Here is a 15,237-nt window from a genome sequence, read left to right as displayed (position 1 = left end):
GGTTTATAAGAAGGCATAGGAACAGGGATCCCCCATCTCCAAGAGTTAGAGTTCAATTTCGCCAGAGGAATACTGCAGGGAGAGAAAGGGAAGAATACCTCCACACACAAAGCCATCTGATGGAAATGTGCAGACCAGAGGGCATAGCTATGCAGAAGAAAAAAAGCCAGGGAAAGGAAGAATAGAGCTGGGGCTTAGCAGAGAATCAAGTGCTACAGCAAACAGCTTTTCAATCCCGGCCTGAGCAGACCTCTCCAGCCAAGCACAAGCCTTTCTGCAGGATTTCACAAAGAATACAAGGAAGAGCACAAGAATAGAAGGGGAAGAAAGCACCACTGATGTCCCTGCACCTCCCAGAACATCCCTGTGCTACTAAAGAGTGAGTGACCCATTCCAGGCAGCAGTATTAACTCTTGGATTTTGCTTAAACTTGACTTTGTGGAGTCAGCTTACTTATGAGGCAGACCATGGCCTCTCTGCATCCCGTTGTTTTACTGTTTCAGTGCAGCTGTGGCTGATAGGTCCTAAAAAGCATCTTCCTCTGTGTGTCTCACAGCCTCCCACCTCACAGAACTCGTGCTGATGTTAACTACAGCAGTGATCACCCTCACGTAAAGAAAAGAGTATTTCTGACAGAATGAAACCTCTCCTAAGTGAAAATAAAATTTAATCTGACATTTTTGGTTAAAACAAATAAATTACATGTTCATCAGCACCTTAGCTATGAGCAGGAAGATCTTCCACTAACCACTACCATAGTGAAAGTGAGCTACAACCCAGTGCCTATACAAATATTAACTATCCCATCTAAATACAGATACACTGCAGGTCTCCTTCCTGGGCTTACATACCATTTTTTCAGTGTTGTAAAATCGATGGCCAACTTTTGGCCAACTTGGAAGAGAGATTTGCAGTACAAAAATTTTACTTACAAAATATGTTAAAACCAGTTGCTGTGTTTAGCATTATGGTTTCCTTCCTTACAAATGGGAATACATTCTAATGCACAAAACATTACTTAATGGTTCTTAACTGTTTTGTGCCACTGCCAGCATACTAGGGTGGAATTTACCATACCAAAATATATGATAACACTGTAGAGAAGTTCAGAGTTGTCAGTAAAATTTCTTGAATAATTATCTAACAAGAAGTATATACAGCCTTTAAGTTGCGTGCATAATCCCCATTCCAACTGGACAAAAACAAGCTAAAAAAATGTTTCGTGAAAGTATGGTGTTGGACCACACATTAGATAAGCTTTCTGGGAAAACATTGCTTAGGAATGTCTGATGCCATTTACAGCTGCAGAAGTATGAAGTAATTCTGCTTGCTTTTACAGAATAAGAAACTAATGACCAATAATAGTACTGCTTAAGCCCAAACGACAGTACTCTGTATTCCATGTCTTGATTGAGCAGGTATGGAAACATACACCCCATGCTAGGGTGAGGCACACAGGACAACAGCCTCTCCCCCAAAAGAAGTAAGTTATGGAAGATGTGTACTAAGTCAGTCACATCCCCTTTGACCTGCACCTATGTCCCAATTCCACATGTGTCAGCACCTTCCACATCACTGTTGTGTGCTTCCCAAGCAACAAATAGCCAAGGCAATAACCACAGGAACTGTACTAAGAACTCCTGCTTCCTGTAGCTGTTGCTCCCTTTTAGAGATCACTCACAGCTTCACACTTCAGCTCTGGCTTCACATAGTAGAGCTGCTGAGTGCCACTCCCAACTGTCCCCAGAGGCCTGCACCACATCCTGGCTGCCAGTCCCAGGCAAGCACTAGTGCTACAACCCACTGAATCATGTGTGACCTACGGCAGCCGTCATTTCAGTCAAGATTGAAATAACAAGCAACATTTCAATTTGCCATACAGTTTATTTCAAAGGTTCACTCAGTCTCGGCTCTCAGCAAATGTGGCTAAGCTACTTCCATATAGCAGTTGTCCTCTTGGGCAAGGGCTTGCACAAGTTCAATTTTTTTCTCATTTTTCCTCTTGTTTTCCCTTAACAGTTCTATTGGTCTCTTTTTAATGGCAAGTGCCAGTCTGGAGTCCTCACTGTGAATGGTGTGAGAATCAGAACGACTGGAGTTATTCACAAGACAACAAGGCGACAGCTTGTCTGAGATGTGGAGCTCCAGGGGCTGTGCAGTTTTTCTGCCTAAGTTTAGCTCAGTGCTGTCCAACAACGCTGGTAAGCTGGCTGCTGAGCCACTCCCCTTCCCTTCTACATGCTTCAGCATCTCTTCACTTCCCTCTGCATCTCCAAGTTCCCTCAAGTGGTTGTGTGGGTGGCAGTGGCAGTCAGTATTCAGTTTGTTATTGTTGCTCTCTTGCATTACTTTGCCAGTAGGGTTAAAGCTGTTCTGTTTTGTCCCCTGGGTAGTTCTTTCTCTGCTGTTTAAATCTTGACAGTTCAGCTCTAACAAATGCAACCAGTGTTCCTCTCTGCTGCTATTTTCATCATTGCTATCACTAGATAGCTCATTACAGCTATCGATCCAAGGGCTGCCATTAACGGTCTGCGTGTCATTCTCACTAGAGGCTAAACCTGGGACAATGCTGCAATCAGGACTCTGAACAGTCAAACACACACAGTCCTTTGTTCTCAGGTCAAGCTCACAGACTGCAGTATCTGGAGGTGCTTCTTTGAGATTGTTGCACAGACCAATGAAGGGTTCATGTAATGAGATAACCTCATTGTCACAGTATGGACCATTACATTTACCTGCACTATCAAAAGGCTGATAACTTGATCGCTGAGGTGCAATAGGGCATGAAATTATATTGGTTTTCTTTGGAAAATTTTGATATATTACTTGCTTATGTATTTCTTCCTCTGATAGGAAAGCTGAAGCACCTTCATTTGCACGTGTGGAGAAAGATGGAAAATCAGTATGCTCTGAACAGGTGTTTGGAAAGTCAAGCTCAGTGTAGGGAGATCTGTAGTTGGTGTAACATGTCCCATTGCCAGCAGGTTGACCTCTACAGCTGTGTTCTGGTATCTCTGACAATTGTCTTGGAGGCTGTGAGGAACACGCACTTTCAAAGCACAGAGTCAGGCTACTGCTGGCCATGGAGTGTGACATGAGGGCATTGAAGCTCCTGTAGGCAGAGCCACAGGGCTCCAGGGATGGTGACAAAAGGATGTCACAGCTCTTGTAGGCAGAACTCTCGGGCTCCAGGGATGGCGACAAAAGGATGTCACAGCTCTTGTAGGCAGAACTCTCGGGCTCCAGGGATGGTGACAAAAGGATGTCACAGCTCTTGTAGGCAGAACTCTCGGGCTCCACAGATGGCGACAAAAGGGAGTCAAAGCTCTTATATGCAGAACCACAGAACCTCATGGGTGCAGACACAAGGGTATCAAAACTCTTGTTTGTAGCGTTGTTTATTCTGTCTGTTTTGGTCCCAAAGAACGGTTTATTTGTAGATTCCTGGATCAGGACACAAGAGTCCTGCTCACTTTCTGAACTGCATAGAAAAAGGCTTTGATGAACCATTTGTTGAAGATCTCTTGCATCCAGGGAAGCAGAATTTATGCTGGAGCTCTGATAACCAGATTCAAAGGATTCTTCCGACAGTTCTGACTCCTTGCTGGATGTACTACAATTGTAGTCATCTTGAGAGGCTTTGGTGAAAAGAGAGGTTGTATGAGAAATACCACATGGCCGCTGATTCTGGGCTGCGCTTTCTTTTGGATTTCGCTGTGATGGATTTTCCAACTCAAGTTTTTTGAAGGTCTTCCTCTCACCTGTGAGGATGTCTAGGTCTTTATTATCTTGCATGTTATTTTCATCTGCCAGGAGCGCATCAAACATGTTAGCTAGTGCTTCATTGTGCTCTCTGAAAGCACCGATGCTGCTCTCACAAGGCTCAAATGTGGTGATCTGATCGCCAGTCTCTTCCTGGCTCCCAGTCTCGCTGTCTGTTAAACATTCACAGATTTCAATAATGTCTTCAAAGGGAGCTGTATCAGGGGTTAAAACTGCATTGCTGCCTTTTGGCAATGACTCTCCACACTTGCTGTGGCAGCTGCAAGATTTCTCAACATTTCTGATGTTATCTTTTCCCTTGAAGTTTTGGCTTGACAAACTTTGAGCCAGACAGTTCTTGCAACTTCTGTTTTTGGAAGTCAAAAGGAAAGGACAGTTAATGTTTATGTAACAGGAAACTACTTTATGCAGTAAAGCAGATGTGTATTTTTTAATATCTTACTTACATTTGCTTTTCCATATGAGTCTGCTTTAAGTCATGGAAAGGGAACTTAATTTCATCAAAGTAGCAGAAAACTGAAAACTAATAAGGACACAAATGAGATTTAGGACACATATGAATTGTATCTAGTATCCCCTGCACTAGACAGACAATAGCACTTATTACACATTCTACTTTTGGTGATCAGGAAAAGGTATTTTTTGCAAAGCTTTTAAATTACCTTGACATTTTTTACAACCAAATGGCTCTTGGCTGGATTTGGGATTTCATCCCACCATTCTTTCTTCACTCTGCAAGGGAAGAATGAAAATTGTTTGCTTTGACCACTTGGGTTTCATCAGTGTATACTTCTCTCTTCTGTTCTCCTCTCCCTCTTACACATCTGCATTGCAGCAACAGGAAGTGCTTGTTCTGTACATCTCCAAGTGCTGCTTTTCATTAAACCAGTGCAAAGATGTTTGTATGTTTGGTATGTGACTGCTCTGCACTACGCAAGTCACGTGTTCTCCTAATCTTCTTCTAATGTTTGAAATTATCTGTGAAAACAGGTAGGATCTACCTACCACTAAAAAAAATTTAAAAGAAATAAAGACATTTAACCATCATTACTGGAACTCCAGCAAAACTGACAAACCCATACTATAACAAGACCATTCTAGTAAGATTAAGAGACTATTCAGAAAATGACAGAGCGCAAGTGAATAGTTTTTATAAAACCTCTGCTCCTGTATTAGCAGACATTTGGCTTATCAATAGCAATACTGATAGCTGCGTAAGCTGTTACTCTATAAACCCTGAGCCAGTATGAAACGTACTTTGTAAAACAGAAGTAGCAAATGACAGATCCTGCCATGATCAGTATGCAGGATATGGGCACAGCCATCTGCAGAATGTCTTCAGCTGTCACTTCATAATCTGTGAAAAAAAAAACCCAGACATTTACATGTGAGTGTGCATCTGAATAAAAGCACTGGCAATACCAAATTCATTGCTGCTCTTCTGCACCTTAAAAAAATGCTCCTTTTGAGCCTCCAGCAGATAAACAACAGACCCCCATAGGTCTGCAACACTGATGGTGTGTGTTGTGTCAGAGACCAGCAAATGTACTGTGACTAGTTACTTGGGAGTGGCAGGAGCTGGGAGATCAGATGTGCACTGTGAGGCCCAGGAGTTGCCTTTTTATGGTTTAGTGTCTTTGGAAGCCTTTACAGATGTATTCATGTTACATACAAAATGACGAACATGATGATTCTGTAACTTTACTCCAAGAGGAGAGCAGCAGGATATGAAGACTATACCATCCTTTTCCCAAGCTGCTATTTCTGACAGCATTACCATAGTGAAATTCAACTTCTTCACTCCATTCACTCCAGTAGGCCGGGTAGTCTGTGTAGTTACACCTGAGACTTGCAACGTAATCATACCCCCTCCTCAAGGAGCTTGCAGTAATCTCAAAGCTTTTTGCCTGGTAGTTAATTGCTTTTACAGAAACCTGAAAAGAAAGTGAGAAAATTCACTTTGATTTCTTTATAAGGTGAAGGGTTAGTGATGGCAACTAAATACCAATAGTGTTATGTGTTTCAGTGATCTTTCACAAATGAGCAATTGAATAACTGTGTGTAATACTACAGTTTGCTGTCATCAGCAGGTATCTGTGACATACCACCACACATGTTCTTCTTCTAGCAGAAGCAGCCCAGCCCTAAAGCACTGGATTGTTCAGGAGGGGGTCTTAGGTGCCTCAAGTGCTCCTTGGAGGCACCAATAGCCTCCAGCTTCCTGATGTCTACGGAGCTAATGAAGTTCAGGGATCAGAAGCACTGTATTTTCAATCTCTGACTATTGCAAGCAGCAGACCATTATGGGGTGCCAGTCTGAACAGTTTCAGCCCTTTAACACCCATCTGAATCACCTTGGGGCAAGTGACCTTGAGATTAGATCCGTTGGTTAAAACTTGGTGCTAATAATGCCAAAGTCATGGGTTCAATCCCCTGTATGGGCCATTCACTTCGGAGCTGGACTCGCTGATCCTTGTGGAACTCAGGATGGTCCGTGATTCTGTATGATCAGGAACACTGTGGGACTTGCCCTTGCTGGCCCTTACACCATTATTCATGAAGTGGTTTCAAGGCTTTTCCGAGTACTTGTTAAACTTGAAAGCTCCAGAGAGACTGAAAATGAAGCGTCTACTGGCTGTATCTTACCTCCATTGGGTGCTGCTTCCTCCAGTATTTCAGTTCATAGATGACCGGCTGTCCAAAGAGCGTGGATTGAGAAGAGTAGCTCTCCTCCCAGCTCAGATTGAAATTACCATTTTCAGCTTTCTCAATGGCAAGATTTTTGGGGGCCCTTGGCTTAACTATATGTTAAAATACAATTAAGGAGAACACGGAGAGATCAGAGTGACAAGCATTCACCAGAGACCAGAATATCATCGCAGTTAGTGCACTTAGCCCTTTTCATTCTGCTGTAGCACAAGGATAAAGAGGCCAAACCAGAGCAGCTTTAAGGAATTTATTAACAAGCACTGATTCTTCAAGCTGGCTAAACAAGCTGCAAGTATACCCTTTTGGTGCACTGGATGCAGCTTTCAGCCTGGAGAAACGAGAACAGCCTGCGCTCTGACAGGAGCAGCTGTGGAACAGCCAAGCTGTCCTGGCTCCCTGTCTCCTGGAAACCGAGGCAGGTTCCTGCTTCTCTGGCTGATAAGCAGCAGCAACAACCTAGTATTCTGAAGTGAACCAACTCCTTGGTCTGCCTTAAGGTATGGGAGTGATTTCTCCAAGTGTTTGAGGTGACAAGCGTTACCAATGCGCACACTGTTCTGACCAAACTGGGAGCCTAGGGAGAGACATGAACTGTATCTACAACCTGTCCTGTAAGAAAACAGATTTATGCACTTTTAATCACTGACTTATAATCTATCAGCAATTACTGTAAAAAAATCTTATGTTCATGTGGCATGATTTAACTTGCATGAAATATCAGAGTATGACAGAGACAGAAACGGAAGGAGTTTCAGTAGGGACAGCCTAGTGTCTTTCTAGAAACTGAAAGTAACACATTCCTCTTCACCCTGTAATTCTACAGTCACACGTAAAAAACATTAAAATCTAAGACCCCAAACTGCTGCTGCCTCACAGCTGAGAAGGTACAGCTAGAGAGAGAATCACTCCCTGCTTTCCCCATTACTTATACTCATTCCTTAGAAACCTGATTCTGGATTAGATTCCTAAAACAAACAGATCTTGCATTTAAGCCAGCATGGCACCTTCCACCTCTGATAAGGAAAAACTTCTCTGGTAACATCATTGAGGAGTTAGCTAGGATTGCAAAGCCTGGAACCAGACATCTAAACAATTTCTTACCAACAAGGGCTGGTGTAACATTGTAGTTCCATATATCAGTCCCATTAAACTGTAGGGTTATAACATACGTGAGGCCTGACACAAAATAATCTGAATGTATCGTGCAAGTGCACCTTAAACTGTCTTTTCCATTCTCAGGAACACACACGTTTCTGAAAAACAGGCACAAAATTATGGGATGTTTAGAGAGTGTGACACACTAGTCCTTGAAAAGGTGAAATCAAGGTTCCCAATGTGTAGAGCTAATCAAATCTGAGACAAACACACTCAGTTCCAGGAAATGTTTCCAAATCAAAACTGAGATTCCCAAACAACCCACCCTCTGCAGACGCCCCTTGGATATCTGAATTGCACAAACAAAAAACTTGACAGAAAGGCTAAGGATTGACCCCAAGAGGAAAAATTACCACTCTTTGTCACACTTCAGTCTCTGAAAAAGCAGACTAACAGCTTGTCAGTATAGGAATAGGCTTACTGCATTGTATGAGTGAGGTTATTTGGATGTGGGTTTGCTGAAATGATACAGAGAGGGACAGGAGAACCCAGATCTTCTTTTGCAGATGGTGACTGGTCCTGCTGCAGAATAGGCACACAGTCTATGCCTGAACATGGAGTTAGACTGCACGTAGACAAAATCACCTGGGCTCCAAGGGAGAGTACCTTTCACACAGGCTTCAGACTGGTAAATCAGTTACGATTTCTCACGAAGAAGGTAAAATTTTGCGTGAAATGAGGGTTTTGTTAAGTTGTAAGAGCCCTAACACTCCTACCAGTAGGATCCCTCCTCTGTACTAAGAGAACAGAGAGTTCTGTGGAAGATTAGGCCACTGAACAGTGTGCTGGTAATTGAAGCAATCCATTTTACTTCTGGCAAGAAGAATAATCTGAATTACATTTTGTCCCAGACACCGACGGTAGAGGGAGGGATTTAAAGCCAATAATGACTACAGGATATATGAAGCTCCAACAATGGCAGTGTAACATCTTATTAAGCACTTACGACACAGAAATCTCCTTGCTGTAGCTGAGCAGGAATTCTTTGGAGCAGTTAGTTTGTGCAGGCACCTTCCAGTGACAAACCAGCTCTTTGTCAAAGTCAGTGAAGCATGCAAATTCTTGTATGTGTCCTGCAGTCATAACTAGGGAGAAGAAGCATACAGTGAGAAGGAAGAGAATCAGAAGAATGAATTGAACTAAGTAGAAACATTAGCTTTTACATTTAAATAGAGCTACCAAACCCCTGTAAATTAATTGAAAGCATTACTATCTCTTGAGTCTCAGTAAATGGCAAGAGGGGCATGTCACCAACTGTCTCTACCTTTCTGGAGACAACGTCTATGATCTTGGAGAGAAAGAGTCTGCAATAGTAATTTTGAAATAAAAAGGCACAAGTCATCCAACACAGACTTATAAGCACAGAAGATCCAATTCCAATAGCTTTATGTAAAACATGTCAGCATTTAATTACAAAACCACATAATCCCATCTATTAAATAAAAAAGGCTCAAAACCCAAAATGCAGATAATTAACAGTCAAGACCAGGATCACTGTCTACAGGCATGACTCATGCTTTACCTATAATGGCTCTAAGCTTCCCAAATGCATGTCTTCTGCTTCCCCAGAGCAGCTCCCCAGTGCCTAGATGATTTTCCCGCCACAGACTTTCTTCTAGTATACACTTTTCTTCATTTCACACAGTATTTCCTGTTCTGTCTTCTACTTGCAACTGTTATGAGCATTCAGAGCCCAGGAGAGACTGAGTCACAATGTGCCAGGCACGGGGGAGGGGGGGGTGGGGTGGTACAGGAAAGCCAAAAGTCTCTGCACTCCCCATGATCAAATTTATAACCTCTTTCACTGTCAGTATTTAAGTAAAAAATACACAATCCTCGGTATCCCTTCCAGCCTCACTTTCTATTATTTCAATGCACTCCACATAAGTGAGACATGGAATGGAAGAGGAAGAGCTATGTGACAGTAAGGTCATGTTGTTTTGGGACTAACAGTAAGCCAACCCTGGTACTGGAGTGTAATCATTTCTCACTGAAGCAGTCAGAAATAGCTAACACTTTTATTATCCCAGACAATTACTTGCCTTTTCTGATGTTTGACTTCTCTTTTATTGGAAATAATAATACCTTTCTTTTTTTGCACAAGTTGTGCAAATATAAATCCTTCTTTCCTACATTACATCTCAGCAAGTTAAACTTCTGCAACAGTTTAGCAGTCACAATGCTTTTTTATTTTAAAAGAATCATTATCCTGTTGGTATTGTTTATATTTGGTTGCCATTTGTGATTTTATTGGTAGGTTTTTTTCCCCACTTTAAAATGTACTTTTGCCATAAGTACTAACATTTTAAGTCCTTTAAAGATGAACATTATTTTTCAATGCGTTAATGATCTTATGCTTTCAAGAATACTTCAATTAAATGAAGTTTTTCATGCTGTGTTAAGCTATGATGATTAACAGCTTTACTTTATCTTGCTTTTCAGTGTCCTCATGTCTTTCCAGAACTCCAAATTATATTCTCTACTCTTTTGCTGTGACCTTCTCGCTTTTCCATCTCTGGTACACCATATTTTTTTTTAAACCTCAGATATTTGAGACTTTCCTTTTGAAATTAGATACAGTACAGAACTTACTTTGAGTTAGCGTTATTAAAAAAGGGAACTGAAATATTGAATTTCTTGTTTAATCCTCAAATAGTACAGCATGTTGAAGAAACTTTAAAATATGTAGTTAACTAGGCAAACAAATCCAAACAAAACACTGTAAAATTAAACTTTGATATAGATCATTTATAGAAAATGTGGAATTACCCAGATCAGACAACCAAACCAATGCACTCTTGCAAACCTTGATGCTTCTCCTTAATTCAACTGCACTATTTCATAGTACATAAGACAGTAGCTAATAAATCTTCATTTTTTTAGAGACAGGTTATTTTAAATTGTCTTTTAACTATTTTGATTTGCTTCATAAAACAAAACGAGACCTAAGAAACTGTAGACACTGCAAAACTAGTAAAACAAATTACAGCAAGCAAAATGTACCATTCATTTCCCAGAGAATAAAAAGGCATTACTGAAAACCATGACTTGATATATCTAAATTGTAATCAAACACCATAAAAGATGCAAGGAAAAAACATGGTTATATTCAGCCTCTGCTAGTTGAACTTGACAAAATAACCCTTAAGGAACCAGCAGTACTCGGACTCAACATCTCCTGCCAGGCCGACAGCACAGCTGGGACATTCTGGATCCCATTCTTCCTCCACCCCTGCGCAGGTACAAGTCACAGCCAGGGCCTGCCAAATCTGTTCAAATCCAGGCAACTACATGGTGGCATAGAGAATTCAGGAATTTCATTAGGAATTACTTCAGTATTCCTTCAGCGGTTTTTCCTGCCTGTGCTTCATACCAGAGAGGAGAAGCTCAGGCCTCCTGTGCCTGGGGAAGGAGGCCAGGCAGTGAAAGCCTCCCAAAGGCATTACAGATTTCACAGAATATTCCCAGTTGGAAGAGACCCACAAGGATCATTGAGTCCAACTCTTAAGTGAACGGCCCGTAAGGGGATGGAACCCACAACCTTGTTATTATGAGCACCATGCTCTAACCGACTGAGCCCATCTCAGAGGTGGCCAGTGCAGATCAGATAATGCGGAAGGAGATGACTTTCTAAACCTGTTTCTCCTTTCCACAAATTTCTAATTTTTCTAGACCCTATGGAGAAGTTCAATGTAAAGAAAAAAAATCTAAGAATTTATTCTAATATAAGGTTATTTCTGACATTTGAAGTTACAAATTTTATAGTAGTTAATTAGTGGTAATAGCATTGCCTACTGGTCATGGAAAAATGCTGTCAATCAAAACTTCAGTATAATAATCTAAAATACTGACAAACCTACCTTCATTTGTTGTATATGAAAAGAAAAGGATCCAAAGGGTATATGGCGCAGCACTTGGGAGTCTTGCCATCATTGACACTGGTCTGGTTCAGCAGGAAAAGCTGTGATGCAGTTCTGCCAACAGCAAACATTATTATGAGCTTACATCCCTGTGCTAGTTAAGGTAAGGATGTATTGTGGTATTTCCTATCACTCTGCTAGATGTGGGGATTCAGATTCTCTGCTGTGCCTGCTTCCCACACCCTGCCCCTAAAATGAACGAGACATGTAGAAGAATAAGGAGAATACAAATCAGCTAGAAGACTTTTCTGTGAAGTTTTAATGACAGAGGATACAAGACTGACATTGGCAGTGGACCTACTCTCTTCACCTACTAGAAAAGGCAAGCTGCTAGCATGCGAGCTACTAAAAGCATAAGCACTTGACCAAAATCAGTGACATTGTCACCAAAGCCCTATGATTTTACTCAGATAAGTGAAAGAATTTAAGAATAAAGTGTCTGGTCTATTGACTAAAATGCTTTCCTCAAGTCCTATCACCTGTAGGTTGATAATATGGATATCACCCTCTTGAAAAAAATGTTAGCAAAGAACTCTGAGCATTGCTCCAACAGAATGCAGACTCATTAAAACAGCAAATAATTAGAGGTTGTAAAGCACATACCTAATCATGGTATAACCAGCTAAACTTGGGAGAAGGAAAATTATGCAGCTTTTACTTATTAGAATTCCTTAAGCATAGTAAAGCCATTTATTTAGATAAAGTGAAAACAGGTGAAATAATTAACTTTGGACTTTAAAAAAAAACCAAAAAACAAACCAAAACCAAAAAACCAAGCAGCATGTTTCCCCAAGACTTTTTTTGCTGACGCAATGCAGCCACTTAGTGGAAGTCCATATTCTGCATAAAATATGGCTACCAGCTTTCAAGTCACTACAAATAGATGTGAGGCATTTAAAATTTTGGTGTATTTGCAGGTGAAGTTATGCTAACTCATATGCTTTTGGCTTTGCATTCAGTATAAAGAGGGATAAAATTTGTTCAGCAGCACATTGTTATCATACAACTTTCCGGTCCCTTCCTCTCATGCTCTTAGAATTTTCTAACCTCCATGTCCAGACAGTGTTCTTGCTGTCAGTGAGCTAAGTTCTGTAAAGTTCCCAGGTGGCACATTAGTTTTTATTTCAAAGCCTCATGATTTTCTCAGTGTGAGAGAGTAAAGAGGAGAGAATTCCTCAGAAGATCTCCATCAGCAGGAGAGAGGTGTTGGACGTTCTGCAGAAGCTTTGTCAGATTCTGAAGTAGCAGAGATCATTGGAAGGTATTTGTGGATGGCAGATGGATATCCTCCGCCCCAACCACAGAGCACCCTTCACGTCTGAAAAGGCAAATCCCACCGGCACATAAGAGGAGAGAAACTGGTGAGGGATCAGAAACTCTGCTGCCATATAAACTCTTTAGTTATTAGCATAGGGAGAACATAGCAACCGTCTGGCAGGATGCATGTGGGCACTGCACCCAGGAGAGGATGTGCAGAGCACCAACACCATATACCCCAGGGAACTTCTCCTGAAACTGGTAACATTCTCTAAGACAGCTGTTCAAGATTTGTTGTCAAGTATTCAAATACATTAAACACAAGGTAGGCAACAGCCAGACTCTTCCTCAGTTGAATTAGTGACAGAAATCTCACTTTTTTTGCAAAGAAGACCATACCTTTTATTGATAAATAATCAACATAAATCAAACTACTGCAAAATACAGCAATTGAATATTTTTCCAGATTATTCAGAAGCACTAGCTCTTCACTTATGATCAATCTTTACTTCAGCATGTCAGATTCAGTTCCAAGGCAAATTATCACAATCCAAGTTTGTCAGAAAATCACATTTCTGTATTTCTCCCATTCCCACATGCATGATTGACCACTCTTTAAAACTAGCTTCTAAGAGTTAAACATGTAAAATTTCCATCTTAGAGGTTAAGGAATAAGGACATTGTTAGTGAAAATAGAAGATCAGAATGGAAACTCTTCCGTGACATTCTCTTGGGCAGTTACTAGTCATCTAGCAATAAGAGACATACCAGAAAGATAAATTTCTTATAAATGCTCGAGAAAACCATTACTCAAGAGCTGAGTTTTTCACATTCTGGGAATAGACAAAATGTGACTGAGCATAGTAATAAATTTCTTGAAATGAACTCAAGCACCTTTGCTGCTGCTCAGGGAAAAAAAAAGCAAACTTCTCCAGCATAAACAAATCCTCCTTTTTCCTGGAGTTCTCAAAAGAGGAAGCATTTGCTTTTCACTATTAAGCAATACAGTTGCATGACGGAGTTCCAAGGAACTCACAGAACTTTGGCAGAGAATCCTGGACCACGTAAGCACGTCCGAATGAATAGAGGGCAGAGCAAAACCACCTCCCCATGGGCAAATAGATCCACGCACGGGGATGAAAATAACAGCTCTAATGAAACTGCAAAGGGAGAAAATTTTAAACTGTCTATAGCTTTTCTGCCTGTTGCATTTTAGGTTTTTCATTATATCAGATAATGAAATATCAATCTTAAGAAAGTATGTAACACATACAGAGCATACTAAAATTGCAGTAAACCTAATAAATCCAATGTATGTAACGAAAGTAAGTTGTAAAGACATAGGTGACTTCCCCAAAGCTAGGAAAGAAATCTCTGTCGGGGCTAGAAGCAGGTCTGCATGATTACTGGCACAAGTTACACGCTTTAATCACTTTACCATTTCTGTTTCTTCAAAACAATACAATCTGATTTACTCTCAAGAAAAACAGTACTAACTTCTGGTCTTCTAAGGAAATTAGGGTCACATTTCATTAACAGGCACAATCTGCAAAACTGTTATGCTCAATGAGTAACTCCTGCTCATACCACAGAGGTCAGATATTATATGCAAAACTGCTCAATGCACAATTGCTGTGCTGCAATTGTATAGCTTTTTAAAACTGGCTCCTTTAAAAACTGAAGTACATCTAATCTTACTCTTTTAGTTTAAAGCGCTGGTTATAACCGCAGATTAAAGCGAGACAAGAGATATATTGCAAAGCAAAAGGATCACCAAATAGACTCTGTATCAATACTTGAAAAGAAACCCCGTCCGGCCCGTAATGCCCAGCGCCGGTCGCTCTGACGCCGCGCCGAGCCCCGGCCCGGAGCTCTGCGGGCCTGGGCACGGCCGGGAGCGCGGCCCGGGGCGGGTGGGGCCGTCCCGCAGCACGTCCGGCGGGAAGGGCATTTCGGGGAGTTACAACCAGTCCTGGCCAGAGTATTGCAAAATGAACACTCGAGTTAAACAACATCGAGGAAGGAGAAGCGCATCTGCCCGTGGGCTTCGGCCGGGGCCGCCTGCCCGAGAGGGACCCTGGGGAGTTCCAGGGGGAGCACGGAGAGCCCGTCTTTCCTTCCCAACCCCGGCGCAGAGGAAAACACAGACCGTACAAAGGGCGCGCCAGACGCGGATAACGAGAGGGAGCCGGTCCGACCCCCGGACATACCTTGCCCTGTCTGGCCCCCGCGCCAGGCCCCGCTCCAGCCTGGGGCGATTCTGGCCCCGCACACGGCGCTGCCCCAGCACGGCCCAAACCGGGACAAGAGCGGCCCGGGGCGGGCCCGACCGGCCACGGGCATGATCGGGGGCGGGGCCCGCAGGGAGGGGGCGGGGGCTGAGCGGGGTGGAGCTGGCAAGGGGAGGGGGTGG

General features: G+C 42.1%; 1 protein-coding gene across 4 annotated transcripts; it reads right to left on the bottom strand.

Annotated features, from left to right (window-relative positions):
• Positions 1-1,864: 1,864 nt before the first annotated feature.
• IL4R (interleukin 4 receptor) lies at positions 1,865-15,121 on the bottom strand. 4 transcript variants are annotated; one of them, XM_027891923.1, is made up of 11 exons: positions 15,035-15,121; positions 11,508-11,621; positions 8,594-8,732; positions 7,594-7,745; positions 6,430-6,584; positions 5,561-5,717; positions 5,041-5,140; positions 4,446-4,515; positions 4,230-4,306; positions 3,265-4,129; positions 1,865-3,156 (listed from the first exon to the last, which is right to left on the bottom strand). In XM_027891923.1, the coding sequence occupies exons 2-11, from the start codon at positions 11,578-11,580 to the stop codon at positions 1,927-1,929; spliced, it is 3,018 nt and encodes a 1,005-aa protein (XP_027747724.1). In that variant the 5' UTR covers positions 11,581-11,621; positions 15,035-15,121; the 3' UTR covers positions 1,865-1,926. The 4 variants fall into 4 exon arrangements, with proteins under 4 accessions (XP_027747724.1, XP_027747723.1, XP_027747722.1 ...); XM_027891922.1 differs by having other exon boundaries at positions 1,865-3,180; positions 3,283-4,129; XM_027891921.1 differs by having other exon boundaries at positions 1,865-4,129.
• Between the last annotated feature and the right edge of the window lie 116 nt (positions 15,122-15,237).

This window comes from Empidonax traillii, unplaced genomic scaffold (genome assembly GCF_003031625.1).
Source record: "Empidonax traillii isolate 1590-97213 ecotype Southwest subspecies unplaced genomic scaffold, ASM303162v1 scaffold335:size599443, whole genome shotgun sequence".
NCBI classification, from domain to species: Eukaryota; Metazoa; Chordata; class Aves; order Passeriformes; family Tyrannidae; genus Empidonax; species Empidonax traillii.
The sequence above is the reverse complement of the archived record's forward strand: the minus strand, read 5'-3'. Positions and strand labels throughout refer to the sequence as shown.